The following is an 18,369-nucleotide window of genomic DNA, read 5'->3' on the forward strand; positions in this document are numbered from 1 at the left end:
ACACAAACCTTGGCCTTCCTCTTGTACTTCTCCCATCAACTATTGCATTCATCACCTTCTTTAGCAGACAGCCATTTTCCATTCTCTATTCTTTACCATTCGCTTCACTGCCCCCACCACTTTGCATCCTTCATTCACTCTCTGATGTACATCTGCTTCCACTCCACCATTTGTTGCAACAACAGACCCCAAGTACTTAAACGATCCACCTCCTCAAGTAACTCTCCATTCAACCTCACACCACCTTCCCTTCTCATACATCTCATAACCTTACTCTTACCCGCATGAACTCTCAACTTCCTTCTCTCACATACCCTTCCAAATTCTGTCATTAATTGGCCAAGCTTCTCTTCCGTGTCTGCAACCAGTACAGTATCATCTGCAAACAACAACTGATTTACCTTCCATTCATGATCATTTTCATCTACCAGTTTCAATCCTCGTCCAAGCACTCGAGCCTTCACCTTTCTCACCACTCCATCAACATATAAGTTAAACATCCATGGTGACATCACACATCCCTGTCTCAGCCCCACTCTCACCAGAAACCAATCACTCACTTCATTTCCTATCCTTACACACATTTTACTACCCTTGTAGAAACTTTTCACTGCTTGCAACTACCTTCCACCAATTCCATATAACCTCATCACATTCCACATTGCTTCCCTATCAACTCTATCATACGCTTTCTCCAGATCCATAAACACAACATACACCTCCTTACCTTTCGCTAAATATTTCTTGCATATCTGCGTAACTGTAAAAATCTGATTCATACATCTCCTACCTCTTCTAAACCCATCCTGTAATTCTAAGATTGCATTCTCTGTTTTATCCTTAATCATATTAATCACTACTCTACCATACACTTTTCCAACCACACTCAACTAATAATTTCAAATACTTCAAATAAAACTATTGAAATTGGTATGCTAACTGGAAAATGATAGATCAAGTATTGTAATAATTGTCTCTTTTATGAAATATGAAATATCCTTCGGTAGTTTACCTACTTAGCTGATATGGAAAGCATTGGGGAGTGTCGATTGACTTTTATACATGAACAATGGAAAAGAATATAATTCTCTATGGTTTTAATTATAAATACGATACTAAAAATGAAAATTTCATGCATTATCATTGGATACACTTAACTATAACATCAGTTTAATCAAAATCCGGTTTATTTCAAATATAGCTGTATTTTTTACCACAGTAAATTGATATACAGTTTGAACAACGAAGTAGCTTAGTCCAAGAGTGCATATGCTAATTTTATATCTCGTGTAAGATGCATCCCCCTTGAATTTATCTTCAAAATTAGTCTTCAAAACTCACATGTTACGCGAGTATATACAGTATATACAATACCATGATTTATGACAAAACATCTATTATATCCAAAATGAAATTGTAACTGCAAACAAAGAAATGTACTTTCTTTAATTTCGAAGAATGGCTAATCATCACAGAAAAAACAACAATTTAATTGTTTGCTGGACATTCTTAAAAATGCATAGATAGTTGAGGGCTAAAATTTACCTAATTTAAAGACTGAGAATCTTAGTCTAGCCTTATTAACTGAGCAAGCACATTATGCAGTGTAAAATTTATTTCTAGAAAACATGATAAATCTTATATCATAAAATGGGAGAAATAATGAGTGTATAGGAGAGTTAAAATCATTAATTCTGCTACTGTAGTATTGGGATACTTTAAATATAACACAATGAATAACCTGCCTATAAAATGCCAAGGCTAGGCAGTAATGCTAATGTAGAAAAACATTCATCATATTCATAACAAATCATATTCTACTATTTTTAGTAATGCACTGACACTTAAAAAGAAGCTGTACATAGTTTTAAATGTTAAAATAATTTTGCACACAACATTTACAAAAGAGCTTTCTTTAATAATAATTCTCTTGGTGATTATCCAAAATTCTGCCATTTATTCCCCACTTATTTCTACAAGATTTTTATCTTACATCAACAATCTATACACTTCATTTGTACTTAAGGTTACACCTCCTATGTTTAACTGGTGAGCTTATCATCTGGTGCACTCAGTCTACTGTTAAAAGTGTTGTATGTATACAATCTCACAAGGGTAGCTCTAGCCTAATGAAAGGAGATTTATTTTTGCATAGCATACACTTTGCATTTTAGATGAATTCCAACATTGTTTTAATATGACCTGACTAAATGATTCACATCTACAGGCTCTCATGGGGTCTGCAAGTGAGAGGTATTAAAATAGAACCAAGTAAAGTGAGATGTTGGACAGATGGAAAAGAAAAGCCTTACGGGAACAGATGTAAAGTAGAAGACAAGGCAAAAGTAGCTGATAGAGCCTATGAAAATATGCTGCAAAAAGTCTTTAGTTACACTTGAGACTTACATGAATGACTTTATAAATTTGTGTACCAAAGTACAAACATAATCTTATGTACATGATGATTCCTGAAATTGAACTTGACTACTATTACAAAGTAGAAGTATAATATAAAATCTAATGCTTTTTTCTGTCCTTTTTAGATTCTCCTTTTGAGTTACTTCGCCCTTTCTTGCCTCCTACGTTTTGCTTGTCTTTTGGTCTGTTGCTCATTAGTGGATGGATCTCTGTGGATAAAGAAAATTACAAAATTATAACTTCTCTCTCATACTTTGATATCACCGACATGAAAAATAACTCATGAAAGTTACTAGTACTGGAAATAAGCATCAACAGTAATCTGCATACTACAGAAGTAAGAATAAATTTCTGCCTCACACTGGGATCATACTCAAGACCTCTCCATTGGTGTGGTTGGAATTGCCCTCATCTTCCAACAGAGAGGTTCTGAGTTCTATCATGATATGAAGTAGAAATTCTTTACTGCTATCATTGTCATAAGGTAGTTAGTTTACCCAGACCATCAAGTCAAAACACTTGACTTTAATGGGCATTGTTAGATATATAATCAGACAGATAATCTGTGTACAGAGAAAACATACTGTATAACAGGTCCTTAACAATATTGGGTGACACCGGAGATCTCATTAAAGGAGCATCTCTTACAATTGAGTTACTAAGGATAAATAATGAGAGCATAAATTTCCAGTAAGAAAGAGACAAAATGAAGGCTAACCTTCAGTTGGAGCATTTTCCAAAGCCACATCCAAAGTTTTAGGTCTTTTCTTCTTTGGAGAAACATTTTCTTTGCTGTCACCTGACCTTTTATTACTAATTTCCTCAGGAGGTGCCCCTTCAGGTCCCCAGCCTTCCTCTGGTTCTTCAATTTCAGGAGATATGGGAAGATAGAGCAGTGCATCGCCTTCTTCTTCTTCGTCTGAACTACAAAATGCAGTGACGGGCTCAGTGCTTGTCACGTCAACCTGAAAGATAATTTTGTTCACTTTCTATAAGTGTATACAAGCTTCCTACACAAATTACAGTGTATAAAACGAACTTCTGAAAGTCAAACTAACATTAAAAATAAAAAACATACAAATGGTTTTATGGTTGTTGTTGATTGACTCTCTAAATTAAAACTTTAAAACATATACAGTACATGGAAAGTAAAGGCGAGGAAAAGGAACACTCATGAATTTGTATTCAAACAATTGAATGATATATAACTAAAAAATACTTTGTGGCCTGGTCCTAGAGCCTGTTAGGCCATTCAGCAGACAAATACAATTGAGGAAAAACCTCACTGTTGCACTCTGAAGTTAAAGAGTAGATGTTGGACAGCAAGAAAGAAGAAAGGAGGCACGAATGGTAGTAACATAGGAGTCTAAAAGGCAAGTTTTGCTAAGGAGCGAAGAAACGATGCAACGAGTAATGACTTCAATTCACCGCATGAAGTTTCCTGATGGCACCACCTCCATATTGTATCTTTAGTGTTGGTATGTACAGTATATAATGTTGTAGTTTATTTTTTTCTTTCTCTCATCCATTATATCTTAAAATGTTATTTTCCTTAGTAAAATAAATTTTTGAATATACTTACCCGATGATCATGTAGCTGCAACTCTGTTGCCCGACAGAAAAAACCTACGGTCGGGATACGCCAGCGATCGCTATATAGGTGGGGGTGTACAACAACAGCGCCATCTGTCGAGTAGGTACTCAGGTACTTCTTGTCAACAAGAACCAATTTTCTCCTCGGTCCACTGGGTCTCTATGGGGAGGAAGGGAGGGTCCTTAAATTCATGATCATCGGGTAAGTATATTCAAAAATTTATTTTACTAAGGAAAATAACATTTTTCAATATTAATTTTACCCGATGATCATGTAGCTGATTCACACCCAGGGGGGTGGGTGGAGACCAGCATACATGTTAACATAAGAAGCTAAGTATCCCGTATTTCATTTTAGCAGTTATTCAAAATAACAAACATAAAATAAATAAGTACCTGGTAAGGAAGACGACTTGAACAATTACTGTGCCTTTTTAAGTACGTCTTCCTTACTGAGCCTCGCGGTCCTCATAGGATGCTGAGCGACTCCTAGGAGCTGAAGTATGAAGGGTTGCAACCCATACTAAAGGTCCTCATCAAAACCTCTAATCTAGGCGCTTCTCAAGAAATGATTTTGACCACCCGCCAAATCAAGTAGGATGCGAAAGGCTTCTTAGCCTTCCGGACAACCCAAAAATATTTCAAGAGAAAGATTAAAAAGGTTCTGGAATTAGGGAATTGTAGTGGTGGAGCCCCCACCACTACTGCACTCGTTGCTACGAATGGTCCCAGAGTGTAGCAGTTCTCGTAAAGAGACTGGACATTCTTAAGATAAAAGACGCGAACACTGATTTGCTTTTCCAATAGGTTGCGTCGAATATACTTTGCAGAGATCTATTTTGTTCAAAGGCCACGGAAGTTGTGACAGCTCTAACTTCGTGTGTCCTTACCTTCAGCCAAGCTTGGTCTTCCTCATTCAGAAGGGAATGAGCTTCTCGTATTAACAGTCTGATAAAATAGGATAAAGAATTCTCTGACATAGGCAAAGATGGATTCTTAACTGAACACCATAAAGCTTCAGACGGGCCTCGTAAAGGTTTTTTTAAAAAAAAAAAAAAAAGAACTTAAGAGCTCTTACAGGACATAATACTCTTTCTAGTTCATTTCCAACCATACGATAAGTTTGGAATATCGAACGATATGGTCAAGGCCGAGAAGGCAGCTCGTGTTTGGCTAGAAAACCAAGTTGTAGAACATGTAGCCGTTTCGGATGAGAATCCGATGTTCTTGCTGAAGGCATGAATCTCACTGACTCTTTTAGCTGTGGTTAAGCATATCAGGAAAAGAGTCTTAAAGGTGAGATCTTTCAGGGAGGCTGATTGAAGTGGTTCGAACCTGTCTGACATAAGGAATCTTAGAACCACGTCTAAATTCCAACCAGGTGTAACCAAACGACGCTCCTTCGTGGTCTCAAAAGACTTAAGGAGGTCCTGTAGATCTTTATTGTTGGAAAGATCTAAGCCTCTGTGACGGAAGACTGATGCCAACATGCTTCTGTAACCCTTGATAGTGGGAGCTGAAAGAGATCGTTCTTTCCTCAGATATAAGAGGAAGTCAGCTATTTGAGTTACAGAGGTACTGGTCGAGGATACGGATACTGACTTGCACCAGTTTCGGAAGATTTCCCACTTCGATTGGTAGACTCTAAGGGTGGATGTTCTCCTTGCTCTAGCAATCGCTCTGGTTGCCTCCTTCGAAAAATCTCTAGTTCTCGAGAGTCTTTCGATATTCTGAAGGCAGTCAGACGAAGAGCGTGGAGGCCTTGGAGTACCTTCTTTACGCGTGGCAGACGTAGCAGGTCCACCCTTAGGGGAAGTGTTCTGGGAACGTCTACTAGCCATCGAAGTACCTCGGTGCGTTATTCTCTCGCGGGCCAGAGGGAAGCAACTAGCGTCAACTTTGTCCCCTCGTGAGAGGCGAACTTCTGCAGTACCTTGTTGACAATCTAGAACGGAGGGAATGCATATAGATCTAGATGTGACCAATCTAGTAGAAAGGCATCTATATGAACTACTGCTGGGTCCGGGATAGGTGAGCAAAGTATTGGGAGCCTCTAGGTCATCGAGGTTGCGAAGAGATCTATGGTTGGCTGGCCCCAGGTGGCCCAAAGTCTCTTGCATACATCCTTGTGGAGGGTCCAATATGTAGGAATTATTTGTCCCTTCCTACTGAGACAATCTGCTATGACATTCAAGTTGCCTTGGATGAACCTCGTTACTAGTGAAAAGTCTAGACCTGTTGAACAGGAGAGGAGGTCTCTTGCGAACTCGTACCATGTCAGAGAGTAGGTCCCTCCTTGCTTGGAGATGTACAGTATGTCAAAGCAGGGTGTGGACCGTGTTCACCTCCACCACTTTGCCTTGAAGGAGAGACCTGAAGCTTTTCCAGGTCAGACGTACTGCCAGAAGCTTCTTGCAGTTGAAATGCATTGTCCTTTGACTCGAGTTCCATAATCCCGAGCATTCCCTACCGCCTAATGTCGCACCCCAGCCTACGTCCGATGCGTCCGAGAAGAGGACGTGGTTGGGAGTCTGAACAGTCAGGGGAAGACCCTTTCAAAGGTTGATAAAGTCCTTTCACCAAGTCAGACCAGACTTTATCTTTCCGGAAACCGGGATCGAGACCGCTTCTAGCGTCTAGTCCTTTTCCAGTGAAAAGCTAGATGATACAGAAGAGGACGGAGGTGTAGTCTTCCTAGTGACACAAATAGAACCACGGATGACAGTGTCCTAACCAGACTCATCCACAGCCTGACAGGGCAGTGTTCCTTCTTCAGCATCTTCTGGATGGATAGCAGGGCTGGGGGTTGAACGTCTTGTTCAGCAATGTCCTCATCAGAGGGTTCCTCATTCGAAACTGATGAGGAAACGGCAACGGAGTGGGCAACGTCTGACTCGCTGAATCCGGTCGCACTGGTGGATGCGTGACGGAGCCGGACACAAGATCATGGTACTGCTGCACAGTCTGTGAACTGTCAACCATGGGGACGCGAGGAAGTACAGCGTCAACCCGAAACTGTGTAGACTGTCTGGGTTGTGCAGTCAACCCCCTACAGGGTTGCTGAGGTTGTCGCACTGCGTCACAACAACTCATCTCTGCTGGTTGTTGAACGTCTTCCTAGTGACACACTGAACGTCCACAACCACCTCCGAGAGTCGCTTAACGTCAACGTGCGACTGGCAACCCACACTGGGTCGCACCGGTGGAGGAACCATCTCAACTGGCGGACGTGAGTAGGATACCTCAGCGTCAACAGGGCGTACAACCAACCGGTAGGAAGGTTGTTGGCTAGAAGGTTCTTCTCCGTAAAAAATCCTCTAACAAGGACACAAGCTTGGACTGCATGCCTTGCAACAAAGCCCATTAGGGTCTATGGGAGCAGGTGTGGCAACAGACGGGGTTAGCGACTGAAGCGGAACCATTTACTATCCCTGGAAGCCTTGTTATGCTTTAATTAAAGTCCATAGGAGGCTAAGCAGCTTAAGGCTCCTCTCCAAATGACAGAGTCCTCAAAGGAATATCAGAAGGAGGGAGAGCAGCACTTTCTCATCTATAGGAACCATGTCCGAGAAAAGCTAGGATATCTCAGTGAGGGTCTCACTGGTGCAAAAGCAGCAGACCAGAAGGCAACGTTATGTAACTGCTTGACAGTCTGTGAACTGTCAAAAACTGAACTGTCAACCACAACAGGTGCGTGAGGACATACAGCACTGGTGCATTAGTAGCAGACCAGAAGGCAACGTCATGTAACTGCTTGACAGTCTGTGAGCTGGCAACAACCAAAGCTGTGTGGGGAAGCCTCAACCCCTGACTGACTAGTCTGCTGCGGGTGAGTGGCGGTAACCACAGTGGGTTGCGGAGGCTGACACACCGTGTCAAAACACGGCAGCTTGTGGTAGCTCACGCACGGCAACGGAGTGCTCCGTGTGTCTGTGTGAGTCAGCATACGTCTGGCAGGGTCGACTGCGCATGGGTGGAGGAGCTCTCACAACAAGAGAGTGGGAGCAGGCAGCCATGCTGGGCGCACAACCGTGGCAGGTTGTAGGCAAACGGGTGCATCGTCAACCTTCTCCGCAGTCGGAGTGTGGGAGCAGGCAACAACCAAAGCGGAGTGGTGGTGCGTGGTGGGGGCTGCCGTGGGTTGCGGAAACTAACGCATCGCGTCAAAACACGGCAGCTTGACTCCACCTTCCCACTGCTGATGCGGTAGCTCACGCATGTTAACGGAGGGAGCCGCACGTCGGCTAACGTTAACATGCGTCTGGCAGGGTCGATTGCGCATCGGAGGTGGAGCTCTCCGCAGCCGGAGTGTGGGAGCAGGCAGCCTCAGCGTGAGCTGGGCGCACAACAGTGGCAGGTTGTAGGCTAACGAGAGCAGTGTCAACCTTCTCCGCACGAAACTCCTGCATAACCGCAGCTAACTGAGTCTGCATAGACTGCAGGAAAGACCACTTAGGGTCTACAAAAAACGGCAACAGACGGAGCTACTGTCCGTCGTGACTGAGGGTCTAAAACAGCTGGTGCGGCAACAGACGGAGTTACTGCCTGTTGCGGTACCACCTTGCCTCTCTTGGGAGGTGTGCAGTCGTCGGAAGACGGCAGCGAGTCCGAACTGACCCAGTGGCTACACCTAGGCCGTTGGACTTGCGCGGAAGGGACCGACTTGCACTTAAAAGCTGCAAGATTTGGTCCATGGTTTCTTACGAGAAACCTCTTCCGCAGACGAGGAATAAACGGGCTCTCTCGTCTTTGTGTGGGTGGGGCGATCACGTCGGCAAACGTGTGTAGATACGCCCGAAACCACGGAGGGAAAAACGTCTGTTCGTCGATCAAGGCATGTGGAACCCATAAGTCGTTCGACATTACTTCTCCCCTGGGCTTGGGAGCTTGTAAGAGGTCCCGGACTAGGTGAACAACTGGCACGAACAGACGAACCTTCGGACGCAACACTGTAACACTTTGCGCATATCACTTTATCACTTTTGATTTTCTGTTTGCACTTATTTCACTGAAATCGAAACTTTAACGGATTTCTACCTGAAACACGCAATCCTATCCTTCATTAAAAGGTAGTAATTGCGAAAACAGTTTTACAATGCAACAGAAAAACATAAATAAAGATAAAGAATTCAGTGGCTGGAAAAGAGACTAAACACTAGAACAAATAAACTACGTTTACAATCTCTCATCGCATAAAGCCTGGGAACAAGAATAAAACCCTAGAAACGTTTTACCTTCTTCCCCTACAGCGACTAGGGAGAAGAGTAAAAAACGAGAACAACGTTACCCGCTTGAACGAAACGTTTATTCTCCTCTCTCTCCCTCCGTCTCTATCTCTCTCTCTCTTCTCTCTTGATTTAGCACCTGAGAGAAGAGCCCAATTATATATCGTTAAAACATGTTATTTGCTAAAGGAAAAAACTGAAAGGTTTCCCAAATAAAAAATTCCTTTATTTAGAATTTAAACTCTTTAAGCTAAGAAAGAATGAACGAAACGCTAGAATCGGTTTACTCTTACTGCAAAGTGAAACCGTGAAACACTCTCTCTCTATCGTAACGATAGAGCGCAAGTTGAACGTTCTGAACGTCAACAACTGCGGAGACTAAAAACTAAACGTTAGTTCATCTTTGAAAACAGTACGAGACTATCAAAGAAATTCTTCCATAAAACATTAAAATTAAAAAAGTATTAAATTCTTTAAAGGTTAAATACGATATAACGGGCTCAATGTTAATTAACTTCGGTTCCAAGTTAGGACCGCCTACTATTAGGAAAGGTCGCATATAAACAAACATAAAAATTTATTTTTTATAAGTTTATAATAATTGAAAAGTTAACCGAAGAGGCCTAAAAAGGCGGAGAGATATAAAATAAATGGATCTATAATTGTTAAGCAAAATTACCAAAAACCTAAACACACTTCCGTCTAAGGGAAGGGTCGGCCATTTAAAAGTGAAAGAGAGTCCATACTCTCTTCGTCACCATAATTAAATCTATCGAAAACGAATTCAAGTTTGAAATGAAGATAAAACCCCTGCATAGCGAAAGCTCAAAACTGGAATAGTGTACTTCACCAAATCGTTGTGAAAACAAATCCAGTTAGGGACGGCGTATTTAGTAGGTCCTGCCATTGGCACGACAGAGGAAAAATTGGTTCTTGTTGACAAGAAGTACCTGAGTACCTACTCGACAGATGGCGCTGTTGTTGTACACCCCCACCTGTATAGCGATCGCTGGCGTATCCCGACCGTAAGTTTTTTCTGTCGGGCAACAGAGTTGCAGCTACATGATCATCGGGTAAGATTAATATTGAAAAATTATGCTTATGTTAACAAATACTGTACTTTATTGTGTACATGTAAAAAAACAAAATACTTTATCATTCATGAAGACCATTAGAAAACTAGGCAAAACTGACAAAATCATGGTGAAAATAACAATACATGAGAGGAGAATTCTGGAATTGGTTGCACGTGTTACTGAGCATACCAAAGTGGTGAGCAGTGACTAAGAGCCCTTGGTCTTACCTAGCAGCTAATTAGTTTGGATTACTTGTCAATAGCAGTTTCCAATTGGAACTTTAAAATCTTACATGAAAATAATAGGTTTTGGGATAATGCATCTTTCCTATATACGTATATACTGTATATTACTGTGTAAAGGATGAACCCCAAAATTACATAAAAAATGCGTTTTTATCATAAACTCTCTGTAATGGGCGAACGGCAGTTTCAAGGTCAGCTTAATGTTACTGAACTTTATTATGAATCTTACTCCACGTCATAATCTTTATTATTAATATTACATATTTATGTTTTTAGTTTATAAAATAAGCTGTATTTCTGTTTAAGAAAGAATAAAACTAAAACAATTTGTGAGTTTGAGCACAATGTTTACATTATTCACTCTATGTTTACCTATCATCATTCCTAACCTTCTTCCTCCTATTCTCACTCAATATTTTGCAACTACGAAAACATGTTTTTGCAGTAAAGATAAAATTAAAGTCTTAGTTTTCATAAATTTACCTTTGCATACAACTATATAATTGTAATAAGCATATATGATTCTAAGTCAATCCTTCTAAACTGCATGTAAAATCCTTTTTCTAGATAACTAGCAGTAGTTCTTTGGCAAATTTTCTACTACTAATACCCGATTGCCACATCTGTTGCATGCAAACATGACAGATTTGGAATAATTTGTATTTTTCCTAACTATACAAACCTGGAGCTCTTGACGCATGAGTAAAGCATATTATTTCGGCGATAGGTGAAACTAGCTGTTAAAACTTTTGACTTGTAACTACCCTTTCCTAGTTAGCGGAGATGGTAGCAGGAGCAGACCAACCACCGCGCTCACACCTGGACTAGTAAATAACCATCACTTTGCAATTAAGGCAGGACTTCTGGAGGTGGGTGATGGGGGGACCTGTATGTGTAAAGAGCTCCAGGTTTGTATACAGTGGTTAGGAATACAGTAATACAAATTACTCCAAATTTGTAATTTTTCTGGCACTATATTCAAACCTTCCACTCTTTATATAGGAGACTCACTTCATGGTGGGTAGAAGTCCTAAACCAATTGGCTGGTGACTGTCCCGGGGTGACACTCTGTGCTTTGCAGGAGCTGTTTTGAGGGCCCCTTGACACCTCATTACCCTTAAAGGGTGACAGCCTGGGCAATCAGTGCTAGGTGTGTGAATTTAGCAATGTGACTTGACCAGCTAAATGTAAACTTGAAATTAAGCTCCTCAATTAACCTAGATATTGCCCAACTCCACCTCGTTTGAAAAAACGGGGACATAACAAATATATAAACATATATGGTATCAGGTTACACAAGGGACAATGGTTAACACCTGCAGTTAAAGGAGATCAGCTTACAGAGTTCCTCGGATGCTGGACCCCAAGAGAGGGGAGAATGAAATAGGAAGTGGCCAGTCACTCACTAACATCTGCCCTCAACTAACTGCTATTTATCCTACAAGGAAGCCACCACAGGTCCTAAGGTAAATGTATCTGGGTTCCTGAGGGTTGTGTCTTGCAGGTAGTGGCTGGTGAACGTAGTTTGCCGTTTCGACACGCCTGCTTGCAGTACCTGCGTCACAAAGAAATTCTTCTTGAACGCCAGGGATGTGCCGACACCGCTGTCGTCGTGAGCACAGGACTTTGACCGGAAGGTGAGAAGCCTGGTTATATGGCTCTTTCAATTACCTATCCAATCCAGGAAGAGATGGAGTTCTTTGTGATTTTCCTTTTGGTTCTCACCATGCATACGAAGAGACTGCTGATCTGAGGATGGGCTCTGGAGGTTCTTTCAAGTGTCTTTACAGAGCAGAATAACAGTTGGTCTGGGTCATCTGATACAGAATGGAGATTCTCCATCTGGAAGGGCCAATCTAGGACCTTATACAGCTGGGATTTGAGTCTTAGCCACAACTCAGGGACGAAACTGAGTGTCACTTGCCTCCATCCCCTTGAATGAGTGATATCATAGGACAGGCCATATAGCTTTCTGACTCTCTTTGCAGAAGCCAGGGCTAGGAAAAAGACTGTTTTCAGGGTCAATTCACAATCTGATGCTTGATGAATGCCTGATGAAGAGGTTTGCGAGTGTAGTACAGTAGTGTACTTTCAGTACGTTTCAAGGAGGTGGTTAGACCTCTGACTGAGGGCAGGAGGGATCAAAATTTCGTGTTGCAATAAATGACGGTTTGTGTGTAAAAAAGCTTTATGGTTTGGATTTTATGAAAACACTTTACTTGTTGCATTTTTTATGGTGGGTGCTCTTTTTGTCCGATGTCACTTCGTCCACGTCTTTTTGTCCAATGACTTTTCGTCTGATGGACTTTTGGTCCAATTTCTAAAGAAAACAAGTGTTTTAAGGGATTGTTATTACCGTTTACTTCACTTCTGTGTTAAAAGTTTATACTTTATGGGACATTCAAAATTGTGCCAGATCAGTGGTATCAACTATTTTGCAATCATGTCCAAGTTAATGGTAGCAGTTTCCCACGAGTCTTTGCATTACTGTCGAAAAAAACCAGGCATACATATGAATCAGTTTTTGGGCAATTGAAAATTATGCAACCTAGTGTACATCAAATTAATCTCATGGCAGATTTCAAAGTTGCGATTCATAAGTCATTTAATTCATCATTCCCTAATTCATCTATCGTTTCATCTGGTGCAGTCCATGTTTAGAAAAATTGTTGATCTAAGTCTCAAAAAATAATATATCAAACACTCTGAATTCTGTCCTAGTAAGATGTTTTTTAGCATTAGCATTTTTCCCTACTAAAGATGTTGAAGAGGCCTATGAGGAATTGATAGACGATAACTTAATACCTTCCGAATTAATTGCTTACTTTGATGTAACTTACATGGGAGTCGTAAGAGGGCGTGGTGCAAGACGAAGGAGAGATCCACCTATTTTCCCATCAGATGTATGGAATGTTAATGAGCGTATTCTTCAAAATTTACCCAGAACAAAAAATGATGCAGAGGAGTTTCATTTTGCTTTAAATCGTTTAGCGGGTGGAGCACATTTGAACATTTGGAAATTTATCAAAACCTTGAAGGAAGAAGAAGGATTTATTCAAGGTAAAATGACTCAAATACTTTGAGGAGATCCGTCAAATTCTTGTTCACGATATCCAAAAATCACCGAATGTCTCAAAAGATTGGTAACTGGATAAGAGTCAACGAGGAGTACAGTTTTTGAAGAATGTGGCATATACTTTGCACCAATTTTAAACAATCATCCTAATGCTTTCTTTTTTAATCATTCATTATACTGTATTACATATGTGTTACTATTAAAATTATCAACTTTTATTTGCTTTCTTTTATTTTCACTTCAGATGTTATTTCTTACGTTTCTTACCTTTAATACTCAAAGAATCAGCAATGCTAAAAAGTTATTATTCCGCAAAGAGTAGTTATATGTTGAGCAGTTCTTCTTCAATTCTATATTGTCAGACACTTCCATTTGATTTTCCTTTCTAACCTAGTTATTTTCACTCCTATACTTTGGAGTTTGGCAATTAATCATTATAAACAACAAAGGAAAAAAAGAGGACCTTACAAGGTTTAATTTTCTATTGGGGAAGTTTTGGATTGGCTAGGGTTTTTTTCTTTTATCTTTTATGGATTGAAACAATTTAGAATTGGACCAAATGTCGTTGGACCAAAAGTTCATCGGACGAAAAGACATTGGACAAAAAGACGTGGACGAAGTGACATCGGACAAAAAGACGGTACACGTTTTTTATAGCCCTCAAGTGGCCCCCCCCCCCCCCCAAGAAGTGCCTTAATCTGTTATTATTTCTTTTATCAGGTAATGACAGCAAGACACTACACCCAGTAGGGAGACAAGTAGAGGTACAAGAACTGTGGAATTAATTGTACCATAGGTTTCTTTATCAAGTAGAGAAGCATACTGCAGACCTTTGACTGTGTATATTGACAGAAATTCCCAAGTGTGAGGGATCTGACAAAACCTGTTGTGAATTAGCCCAGATAGTGGACAGCAGGAATGAAACTATCAGACATACTATGTGTATCCTGTAAAAACATAGAACTGTGGAATTAATTGTACCGGAGTTCATTCAGCTTTGTATTTTGAATATGGTTGTCGATTAATTTCACTCGAAATAGCTTAAAATAACCTGAATTAGCATATTACAGTATTGTATAGTTTTCCTCTCAGGAATGGAATAAACTTATTTTCCCCTTATGTTATAAACTGGAAGCATTTCCTTCTCCTGTAAATGTTCCCTTTTCAGCCACTAATTTTGTCTTTTTTTTTCCTTAGGATCATTGTTTTTCCCCCCCCTTTTTTTTTGTTTTCCTCCAATAATGTTTAGTACTGTACTTAATTAGCCTACAAACGGCTTATCTCTGAATAATACTAAGTAATTACAGTCCTAACTGGGTCCCCTTGCCCAGTATAAAATCAAGGGGTGGTGCCCAGTGCTCAGTTCTCTTGACCTGTTACCTAGATTTTTGGGTATTCCACCATTTTACCTTTTTTGTGTAATGAACGTTGGAGTGTGGTCGGCGTTCGGACACTAGGCAGTTTGGGTGCTACCTCTGGCCACAGTCCGCAATCCACTACATAATTTTTGGTGCCCAGACCCGGGAAACACCAACCTTTAGACATGGCATCGTCATCGACCAATGGTCAAAAGGCTAAGAAGAGCCTGATCCGGGATGTGGAGAGTCTCGTCAAGATTGTCAGTGACCTGGCAACTCAGGTCAAGTCCCTGACACTTCAAGTGGCGGTGCTGAAGAGCATTGAGCTGAGCATCACCAATGTGCCGCGATGCCACTGGGGTCACAATCACAGTGACCACCTGTGCTCCTTCTACGTCCCAGGCTTGGCCGAATATCAATGGTCTGGCAATCCCAGTAACTGGAGCAGTGCCAGTTTTTGGAGGTCTCAAGCCCCCTCCAGGGCTCTCACCATTACTCCCCCCTGTACCAGGCTTCTGGGAGTCTCCTGATATACTATGTGTATCCTGTTAAACCATAGAACTGTGGAATATTTTCCCCTTATGTTATAAACTGGAAGCATTTCCTTCTCCTGTAAATGTTTCCTTTTCAGCCACTAATTTTGTCTTTTTTTTCCTTGAGATCATTGTTTTTTCCCCCCTGGTTTTTTTTTGTTTTCCTCCAATAATGTTTAGTACTGTACTTAATTAGCCTACAAATGGCTTATCTCTGAATAATACTAAGTAATTACAGTCCTAACTGGGTCCCCTTGCCCAGTATAAAATCAAGGGGTGGTGCCCAGTGCCCAATTCTCTTGACCTGTTACCTAGATTTTTGGGTATTCCACCATTTTACCTTTTTTTGTGTAATGAACGTTGGAGTGTGGTCGGCGTTCGGACACTAGGCAGTTTGGGTGCTACCTCTGGCCACAGTCCGCAATCCACTAAATAATTTTTGGTGCCCAGACCCGGGAAACACCAACCTTTAGACATGGCATCGTCATCGACCAATGGTCAAAAGGCTACGAAGAGCCTGATCCGGGATGTGGAGAGTCACGTCAAGATTGTCAGTGACCTGGCAACTCAGGTCAAGTCCCTGACACTTCAAGTGGCGGTGCTGAAGAGCATTAAGCTGAGCGTCACCAATGTGCCACGTTGCCACTGGGGTCACAACCACAGTGACCACCTGTGCTCCTTCTACGTACCAGGCTTGGCCGAATATCAATGGTCTGGCAATCCCAGTAACTGGAGCAGTGCCAGTTATTGGAGGTTTCAAGCCCCCTCCAGGGCTCTCACCGTTACTCCCCCCTGTACCAGGCTTCTGGGAGTCTCCTGCTTAGAGTGGACCGCTTGCTTCTTTGCCTGTTCCGCCAACTAACCGCATTAGTCCGCCAAAGGCTGTAGTCAGTAGACTAGGGGAGCAGTTCCTGGACAATCCGGCCGAAGCCAGTAGGCCAGAAAAGGCTCCAGCAGCTACAGCTGAGGCACTTCTTCCCAAGACAAGGGCTATTCCAAATCGGAGAAGCCAGGCCAAGGAAAAAGCCAGACCAGTATTACCTGAAACTTTGACTACGTCCCAGGAGTCAACCAGCGACGATTCTGGTAGCGAGACTTCTGGTGACACTTCCAGCTCCTGTTCCAGTGTCAGCTCAGATGACACTGTCTCCACCGACCAGGTCCAGTCCCTCCAGACAGAATGCAGACTAATCTGCAAAAGGCCCTCGACTCCCGGAAGAGCCCCAAGCCTAGAATCTTCCAGCTAGAAAGTGGCCAGAGTTTTGCCCGATTCCTGAGGGATTATGAGCCCTAATGCGCGAGCAAGTATACCGCAGGAAGCTTTGGCTGGTGAACTGTTGAGCTGGGGAGGTTCCTAAAAGAGGAAATCAATGATGCGTTCTCGGCAATAGGGGGTCCCGAGATCTCATACCCCGACATGAAGGAACTCCTCGACTGGTGCCGAGAAGCCCTAGAGAGGTATGATGCGGGTAGGAAGGCCCGGTTCAGCAGTGCCACCTGTGGCGAGGGCGAACTGCTGAAGAGTTACACCGTGTGGTTGGCCTCCCTGTTCAGGTCGGCCTATCCTTGCCGTAGTTTGGACCGGAGAGAGCTGAGGCGAAAGCTCATCGGAACTGTTCCGTGCAGAGCTGTGAGTTGGCTGGAACAGTCTCTGGCCACCATCAGTGTCACCGCTAGCCATCAGGCCACTTGGCAGGATGTTCTACACCTGTTGAATGTTCTCAATGAGGCACCCCATCAGTGAAGTCATAAGGCAGAGGATTTGGCCATCAGTCATGTGGGACAGTCATGGCACGGCTCGTATGCCGACAGGGTTGCCATGGCTGCCCCCAGCCATTCACCTAGACCTGACAGTGTGTATTCATGCACTCCTCCTCTACCTGTCCCCAAACCTGCACCTATGGAAGTGCGCCTGCCACCCTCGCACACCCTGGATTGGTCTCCTCAATTCCAGCAGGTACTGTGCATGGTGCAAGAAATCAGGGCACCTTGTGGACGAGTGTCGCAGACGCCTCAACCTGTGCCTACACTGTGGTTCGGCTAACCATCATGTAGCACAGTGTGGACGACAAGCTCTGCCTATAAGCACATCACCTGTCCAGAAGACAGCTAATGCCCGCAGCCCTGGGAGGGAGACCATCTCTGTCCAGACTCCTTCAAGGTGGAGAACGGTGAGTGCTACTCCGACCCCCGTCATCCTATTCTGGATCAACCATTAGCCGGGAAAGCCGAAGTGAGAGCGAGTCCAGTGCTTCTTCTCAGACTGTTGAGAAGAAGAAGAGGGAGAGCAAGAGATCAAAGCCCAGGAAGTCATTAAGAACTGAGGAGTATCATAGGGCTTTAAACACCAGGCCTTCGACGTACAAGATGGGGCTACATCGAAGGAGGGTGTGAGTGCTAGGAAGCGTGCTCCTAGTATTCCGGTGGCAGCCTCAGAAATCTTGATTTCCAAGGTTACCCCTCAACCTGAAAAGGTCATTGCACCTCCAATGGCTCTTTCAGGATTGGCCAGTGATAACCTGTCCTCGACACTGTCCAGAGCTTCTCCAACTGACTCCTCCAGGGAGGAAGCAGGAACTGAGGCTGTATTGAAAACCCTTCGTAGGGTTAACCTGGCGCAGTTGGCTCCTGTACCACTCATGGTTGTCCCAGTGACCATGTCTGATTTTCCATCGGGAGCGATGGATGCTCTCATTGACTACGGACCTGAAGTCAACCTCCTATCATCGAGAGTAGTACAGGATTGCCAGCTACAGATGGTACCCACCACCATTGGTATGAAGGGTTTAGGGCAAACAGGATCTAAGACCTTAGGTACTGTACTGTTGACCTCTATACTGCATGG

At 42.6% G+C, this 18,369-nt stretch overlaps 1 protein-coding gene across 1 annotated transcript in view; it reads right to left on the reverse strand.

Moving 5' to 3' along the window:
- Positions 1-1,075: 1,075 nt before the first annotated feature.
- LOC137651286 (retinoblastoma-binding protein 5 homolog) overlaps positions 1,076-18,369 on the reverse strand; it is a 144,835-nt gene continuing 127,541 nt past the window's right edge. The window contains exons 9-10 of the mRNA XM_068384555.1: positions 3,137-3,383; positions 1,076-2,627 (exon numbers count right to left, since the gene is read on the reverse strand). Of these exons, the coding sequence (XP_068240656.1) occupies positions 2,518-2,627; positions 3,137-3,383 (357 nt within the window). The 3' untranslated portion in view covers positions 1,076-2,517. The remainder of the gene's footprint in view (positions 2,628-3,136; positions 3,384-18,369) is intronic.

This window comes from Palaemon carinicauda, chromosome 12 (assembly GCF_036898095.1).
Source record: "Palaemon carinicauda isolate YSFRI2023 chromosome 12, ASM3689809v2, whole genome shotgun sequence".
Classification (NCBI taxonomy): domain Eukaryota; kingdom Metazoa; phylum Arthropoda; class Malacostraca; order Decapoda; family Palaemonidae; genus Palaemon; species Palaemon carinicauda.